Source organism: Berghia stephanieae, chromosome 12, assembly GCF_034508935.2.
Source record: "Berghia stephanieae isolate SIO BIC M18660-M18661 chromosome 12, UCSD_Bste_1.3, whole genome shotgun sequence".
In the NCBI taxonomy this organism is placed as follows: Eukaryota; Metazoa; Mollusca; class Gastropoda; order Nudibranchia; family Aeolidiidae; genus Berghia; species Berghia stephanieae.
Window position 1 is genome coordinate 40,861,402 of NC_088371.1, and position 8,937 is coordinate 40,870,338.

The 8,937-nt window shown below is 38.2% G+C and overlaps 1 protein-coding gene across 1 annotated transcript in view; it reads right to left on the minus strand.

Annotated features, from left to right (window-relative positions):
* The window catches only part of LOC144957666 (uncharacterized), a 9,675-nt gene extending 5,119 nt beyond the window's left edge, over positions 1 to 4,556 (minus strand). The window contains exons 1-2 of the mRNA XM_078889010.1: positions 4,496 to 4,556; positions 994 to 1,117 (exon numbers count right to left, since the gene is read on the minus strand). Of these exons, the coding sequence (XP_078745136.1) occupies positions 994 to 1,117; positions 4,496 to 4,556 (185 nt within the window). The remainder of the gene's footprint in view (positions 1 to 993; positions 1,118 to 4,495) is intronic.
* Positions 4,557 to 8,937: the final 4,381 nt, after the last annotated feature.

The window sequence follows — 8,937 nt, forward strand, 5'->3', positions numbered from 1 at the left end:
CTCTCTTTTCCTCTTATCTACTATCTATCATTTTCCCCATATCTATTATATACTATCCCTATTTCTCTATCTCTCTCACTCTCTATCTGAGAAGGATCATCACGTTGCCGTCGTACAGGAGCTTGTGCGGTGCCATGACCTGAAGGTGATACCACATAGACCCAACCTAATGGAACAGTGAAGATGAGTTACGTGTCGACCAAAATGATCCAAACCGGCGTCCAGAAAGGTTTCTTCCACCCCTCCAACTCAATGAAAAGAAAAATAGGAAAAGATACCATGCTGGTCGGTCGCGCCCAGTACAAAAAGGACCGCGTTTAAAACGAGGAAGCCGGGTTGACATGGCAGTGAGCTAGACTCCAACTTTTGAAACAGTCTCACTATAGGCCGCTTTAAAACATTTTCCCCTAGTATAAAAGGGAATACAAGGGCTAAGTGGAGTACCTATCACAGTATAAAAAAGTATGATGTTGATATTGTGCTCCTCCGGGAAAACCCCATCTCGATGACTTGCGCCTCCCTAAGATATAAATTCAGGGATACACGAAAAAAACAAAAAGCACCACAGGCATATGGCATCATCATTATGCCGAGCAGCAGCCCAAGTCCTCACCCCGGGAGGAGCACAGAAATCAAGGGCCCCCAAAAAATCACTAAATTAAATTGATGACCTGAAAATACTAAAGTATACAAACCCCCAAAAATTTTTCCGGGCCCCTTACGCTAAAGACAAAGTTAACCACCGACCTAAAATGGGAGACTTTAACATCCACCATTTCCCAAAGGGGTTTTTAACAAAAAAGCAATTCAGGGGAAAGGATTCACAAAGGCAAACCTTAATGACCTAACACACATTTACAACTCCCAAAAACAAAGGAACTCTACAATCGGCCCCTTTGTGCAAAGACTAACTCCAGACCTATGTTTGTAACAAAGGACCCAAATGGAAATTTGTGAAGCAACTAGAGAAATCCTGGGGGGTTTTTTCCTCACAGCAACGTCGTCCAGTCCTTGTTAGAACTGGAATCCAAATCCCAATCATGAACACCCTGCCCAAACCAAGGTGGAATTTCAGAAAAGAAAATTGGAAAGCTTTCACTGATGAAATTGACAAAACCTGAGAATATAGGGAGATTTAACAAATTTGTCCTCACCTCCGCAAAGAAGAACATACCGAGGGGTTTTAGAAAACAATACATTCCATGATTGAATGAGCGAAGCAAATAATTGCTGAAAAAATATGAGGAGGCAAACGATGAACAAGAGGAGGAAGAATTACTAAACACACTGCATGAAAGCCGAAAAGAGAGATGGGTAGAAATGTGTTGAAAACTTTGACACCAGTCACTCCAGCCAAACCGTAAAAAAACTAAACCCTGAAGCTCGTCAAACAAAATCAGCACCCCCCCCCCCCCCCCCCCCCATATGGCAGCCGACATAATTGTCAACGAAATTAAACAACGGGGACAACACACCCCAAACCATCAATTAGAAAAAAAATTAAAAAAGAATATCAAAAGACCCTGAAAACTTTGTCTGACCATAGCATGTTTTTAAGTGTACCATTAACGATAAATGAAATGAAAGGAGCTATAAAGAAAATAAAAAATGGCAAAGCTGCTGGCATTGATGGAATATACCCCGACATGATTACTCTCTTTGGACCAGAAACAATAGTCTGGCTGGCAAATACTATGACAGACATCATGGAAAATGGCACATACCCAAGAATTTGGAAAAATGCCAAATTAATCGCTATATTAAAACCAGGAAAACCAATGACTGAACCATCCAGCTATAGACCAATATCTCAACTTGGAAAGAATTGTGCTAGAGCGAATCATCCCATTTGTAAATCCCTGCATACCACCAGAACAAGCGGGCTTTAAACCACAAAGAAGCACAAGTGAACAAGTCATTGCACTGACCTCATACATTGAAGCAGGCTTTGAGAACAAAAAGAAGACTGGTGCAGTCCTAATAGACTTATCTGCAGCTTACGACACTGTTTGGACAGGCGGACTGATGTTAAAGTTCTCAAAAATGATTCCTTAAACTTCTATCTATCATGACTGGCACAAGACGATTTCATGTCATATTGGAAGAAAACAAAAGCAAAACACGAAAAATTAATAATGGGGTACCCACAAGGTTCAGCTTTAGCACCAAATGTCTTCAATGTTTATATCTCCGACATGCCAAACTGTGTTGCTCTCAAACTTGGATACGCTGATGACTGGGACTTAGCCTATCAATCAAAAAACTGGAAAGAAATTGAAGAAGTTCTAAACAAAGACACCACCCTGAAACAATACTTGAATTGGTGGTACCTAAAAATGAATACCACCAAATCTGTATCCACAAACTTCCACTTGAATAATCAAGAGGCAACAAAAAAAACTGAAGATCACAACCGGTTACTTAATGCTACCCCCAGAGCCCAATCTTAAATACCTTGGATGACATTGGACAGACAACTAAATTATCGCAAACACATTGAGGGAACTGCAAATAAAATCGCAAAAAGAAACAGCCAGATGAGAAAACTCGCAAGTACCACGTGTGGAGACTCACCACAGGTGTTGAGAACGTCTGCTTTGGCACTGTGCTATAGTGTGGGATAATACTGTGACCTTGTTTGGATGAGGAGCCCACATGTAAACCGCATTGACATCCGATTAAGAGAATCAATTAGAATTATAACTGGATGTCTCAAGCAACTCCAATTCAGTGGCTCCCAGCACTGAGCAGCATTGCACCACCAATTCTTAAATGACAAGACGCTAATCAAAGGATGCATGCAAGAATTGATGAAGCCACAGACAACATTCCCATAAAAATAATCATAAAGACACCTTCAACAACAAGACTCAAATCGAGAAGACCTTTCCATCTAACAGAAATGGCAGACTTCAGCGTGGAGGAAATCTCTTATTCTCACTCTCTCAATCTCTCTCTCTCTCTCAGTCTCTCTCTCAGTCTCTCTCTCTCTCTCTCTCTCTCTCTCTCTCTCTCTCTCTCTCTATATATATATATATATATATATATATATATATATATATATCCACCACTCTCCTTCCATTGACCGGACACATACACACACACACACACATACACAAATATATACACACGTACACACAAAAACATACATATACACAAACATATACACATATACACACATTACATACATATACACACACATATACATACACACATATACACACACATATACACCCACATAAACACATATACACACATATACACACATTCGTACATACATATACACACATATACACACATACACACATAGACACGCTTTTACACATACACACATATACACACATATATACACATACACACATATACTCATATATACACAAATACACACACATACACATACATATACACACAAACACATACTCATATGCCAACACATACACACACATACACACACATACACACATATACTCACATATACACATATATACACACATACACACATAGACACACACATACACACATAAACACACATACACACACATATACACACATACACGCACATATACACACGTATACACACATGCACACATATACACACTCATAAACACATATACACATATACACACATACACACATATACACACATATACATACATATACACACATATACACATAGACACACATACACACACATACACACACATATACACAAAACACACACATACACATACATATACACACAAACACACATTCATATACCAACACATACATACACATACACACACATATATATATATACATATACACACATACACACACATAAACACATATACACACTATACACACATACACACATATACACACATATACACACATACACACATAGACACATATACACACGTATGCATACACATAGACACATATACCCACACATACACTCATACACACAAACACTCATACACACATTTTACCTATAATGTTTTAACTTATAATACCAATGTAATAATATATCATATTTCCTGTTCTTGCCGAAACGTCGTATACTTGGTTTTGTATATTCTAACATCACCACCAATGTAATATAACATATTTCTTGTGCTTGTTTCCCTAAAGAAGGCAAAATGCCGAAACGTCGTATACTTGGTTTTGTATATTCTAACATCACCACCAATGTAATATAACATATTTTTCCTGTTCTTGTTTACCTCAAGAAGGCAAAATGCCGAAACGTCGTATACTTTGTTTTGTATCTTCCTACATCACCACCAATGTAATATAACATATTTTTCCTGTTCTTGTTTACCCCAAGAAGGCAAAATGCCGAAACGTCGTATACTTGGTTTTGTATCTTCCTACATCACCACCAATGTAATATAACATATTTCCTGTTCTTGTTTACCCCAAGAAGGCAAAATGCCGAAACGTCGTATACTTGGTTTTGTATCTTCCTACATCACCACCAATGTAATATAACATATTTCCTGTTCTTGTTTACCCCAAGAAGGCAAAGTGCCGAAACGTCGTATATTTTGTTTAGTATCTTTTATAAGAGTCATGTTTACTCCCTTTCTTTTACTATACATTATATTGACTAATTTCGACACCTGTAGATTTTGATGTTGCTACGTAAATACGTGAGTGACTTTATCTTTTTTATATGCTTTAACTAACATTATCGAGCACTCTCATACCTACAAGTACCAACCAACACTCATATATATATGTCAACAGGAATTACCATATTGTCCAAAGTGAACAAATTTGGGGGTTAATAAACTTGCCCAAAAAATAAAACAAAAGCGCTTAGAGATTAAAGCGGGACTCGAATCCTGTACATTGAGGGTCATAGTGGAATACCTTAACCTGAATCATACGTCATAGTGGATTACCTTAACCTTAATCGTATGTCATAATGGAATACATTTACATTAATCGTTCGTCATAGTGGAATACCTTAACCTTAATCGTACGTCATAATGGAATACATTTACATTAATCGTTCGTCATAGTGGAATACCTTAACCTTAATCGTACGTCACAGTGGAATACCTTAACCTTAATAGTACGTCACAGTGGAAAACCTTAACCTTAATAGTACGTCACAGTGGAATACCTTAACCTTAATAGTATGTCACAGTGGTATACCTTAACCTTAATCGTAAGCCGGGGGCATTTTTGTTGCCTCAGGCCTTTTTTCATTTTTTTTTTTTGTGTTTTTTTTTCTTTGCTTTTATAGAAACTTATAATCCGAATTTCTATCTGAAATGTTCAGTAATCATCAAAAATTCACTCTCACAAAGGTTTCTGCTCAAATGGTTACAAATAAAGTGCATAACTGAGGTACCATTGACGATTTTGTAATGTGCCAATCTTTTACAAATGGGGGTAACTTTATGGCCTCACCTTCAAAGGAGAAAAAACCCCGTATATACTGATTCGCACGACAAGTTAACTAAATAGTTACCTCATTGTGGAATCGCAATTATTGAGTACCTACCAACCGCAATGTGAGAACTTTATGTGTTCCTGTTTGCTCCTATGTGAATATAAAGCTTGAAAAAAATATTAAACTCCAGCATAGCACACTTATAGCGAATATGTGACCTTCCGCCTCAAAGCGGTAATATGTCGGGATCCACTAGGTGAGGGAAACTGAATTCATTGCCACACATATCAAACTTGGATTTAATTTCTCTACGTCATGCTGGAGTATAAACAATATTTCTTGCATTACAAAAACTTCTACGGTCCAATTTCTCATCATTCTATCTCTAAATTCACTTTTTGGGGTCTGAATCAGCCATACATAATACCGTTTTGAGACGGATGGTCACATATATTTAACGTACTCGTAGTTTTGACAATCAAGGTCTTTCTTCTCGTTTGACTGGAATAACGAACTACTGATACGTAGGTGTCTTAACAGTACAATTTATTTATTTCTACCTAAAGCAGTTCTTTACCATATCCGTGTTCTACTGAATCAATGCTATGCGTTTAGGTAAAATAATCGCAATGTCCTCCAGCCAGGTTAACATAACAACGCACAAATCTGTGTGTAACCTTTGACAGATTTGATATAATTCACTAACTTATCACTAACAGGCTGTCTAAAATTATTAACAAAAAGCTGAATGACGTCAACTTCGTTCCTTCAATATCCGAGCCCTGTAAACCACTGTGGTCACGTGAGGCAGTGCCGTCAACTAGGATGCCTTTGCATGGTGGTGTTGACTTTACACGGTCATTTTGAACACGAGTCACAGTCACCCCAGTTGAGCGTTCTGACGATGATGATGGTGATGATGATGATGATGATGATGATGATGATGATGATGATGATGATGATGATGATGATGATGATGATGATGATGATGATGATGATGATGATGACGACGATGATGATGATGATGACGACGATGATGATGATGATGATGATGATGATGATGATGATGATGATGATGATGATGATGATGATGATGATGATGGTGGTGGTGGTGGTGCTGATGAGGGAGGGGGGCTATGAAGATAACGATCCCACTTGCATTCACCCACCCGTTTCCTCTGTCATTACGTTAATTCTTTTCTTTTTAAATATCAAGTGAAGATACGAATACGGCATCTAACATTTTGAGACTATTTTGAATTGAGCGGAAAATAACATTATCCAATTCCACTTACCTTGCTAGGGTCCCGATAGCTCAGTTGGTAGAGCAGTTGCCTAACACGCAAAAGCGACCGAGATCAATTCCGTGTGCAGTCGATATTTTTTCTGACCCTCCTGTCAATCCAGCAGTGAGTAGCTGCTGAGTCTGTTAAATCTCGCGGCAATACCTTGCGAAAGACTAGCGTCCATACCAAAGGGTAGAAAGCAATTGCTATTGTCTATTTCATGTTATAGAAACCTGGATAACCTCCAGCTCCACGGGTCCAATGGTTTTGAAGGACTACATACCATGCAACGATGACGTTGAGTAGTAAACTTGGTAATTCCCGTAGAACTTATTCGCAACTGTAGTAGATTTGTGGTGCAGATGGAGTAAACGTTAATATTAAATAAATATGGCAGGGCAGTCTCTATGGACGCTTCTCCGTGAATGTTTGCGTCACTTCGAGTTTGTCAGTCTGTTTCTATTATCCAATTAGTAATCTGCCTCCATAAATATCTGTCTAGTGCAAGTGATCTTAGCTTTAGAATGTCATCATGTGTGTTAAGGTACTGAGGTAATTAGATGTTTCCTTTAATTGTTGAAATCAGTTCTTCGGATTTTGTTTCTAAATATATTTGATATTTTTTGAGATCTTAATTCAATGTTGTTGGAAGTGAAGTTGGCGTACGACCTCTGTACTTGGCTCCTTGTTTAAAGTAATCATCCATTGAGGTTTGTGCTGGAATATTTTCATCGAGCCGGAGCACGTGTCCGAACAGCTTCCATCTTTGTTTCTTTATACGCGTACTGACTGGTTGTATTCTGTCATATACATCCAGATGAACCACCAAATCACTAAGACTAAATTACAGATTTAGCTTATCAGGAGGTTTGATCTGTCTGGTAGATCTACGCAGTGATTGTTGGAATGGAGATGCAGAATCCAAAATTGTGTCAGACACAGATTCATTGAGTTCAATGTTTTCAGTATTTAATTTTGATTGATTGGATTCATCCTCTTCATTGTCAACTTCACTAGCTTCTAGTTCATGTGGATCAATACATGTTTCTCTGATCTGATCTTGATGTCTGCGTGTCATGACATCATCATTGGTTCGAACCCGATCTGAGAGAGGGCCAGTGTGAGAGACAACTTGACCTGGAATCCACTTTTCCCCTCGCCCATAGTTTCGCACAAATAAGTGTTCATTGACACTAATTTCTCTATCAACTGCAGTTTTATCATGATTTATCTTTTGACATACTTGATGATTTGATACACTTTCCAGCAGCGTAGGATGGATCAAATCCAAGTGCGTTTTGAACTTTCTACCACACAATAATTCAGATGGTGCAACCCCAGTTGTCACCTGTGGAATAATTCTATACTTTGTGAGGAACGTATTGATCCTTTCTCTCAAACTAAATTTGTTGCCCATTTTAATAATAGCAGATTTAAATGTACCCACTGCTTTCTCTGCCAACCCGTTACTTGCAGGATGGTATGGAGATGTAGTAATGTGTTCAATGCCATTTGCTGAACAAAATTGTTTAAATTCTGAACTAGTAAAGCTTGGACCGTTGTCCGAAACGATTTGGTCAGGTAACCCGTGTGAACCAAACATTTCTTTTAACTCAATAATTGTTTGCTGGGAAGTGATGCTGTCCATCATTTTAACTTCCAACCACTTTGAGTGGGCGTCAATGAATAGTAGAAACATCTTAGTTAGAAATGGTCCGGCAAAATCAACATGAACTCGTTTCCACGGCTCAGTTGGCCAGTCCCAATTATGGAGTGGAGCTTTTGCTGGATGCTTAGCGTGTTTCTGGCAGCTAGCACACATTTTTACGAATTTTTCAATGTCCGAATCCATATGTGGCCACCACAGCCACGACCTCGCTAAACTTTTCATTTTGGAGGTACCAACATGAGGTTCATGTAACAATTTCAGAATGATAGACTGTAATGACAATGGTACAATGACTCTCGATCCCCAAAGAATGCAGTTATTTTCAATGCTCATTTCATTCATTCTTCTTTTGTAAGGAATAAGTTCTTCAGATACCTCATTTGGCCAGCCTATTTTACAATATTGATAAATCAATTGTAAACAATCATCTTTCATAGTTTCTCTGACTATGTCATCTGCATTAGCAAAAGAATTGTCAATAATAGTAAATATTACATTTAGACTTTCAGACACGTACGGTGCTGTTTGTTCTTCCAACGGTAGGCGACTCAATGCATCCGCATTATTTTCATTTCCTGGTTTGTATTTCAAGTGAT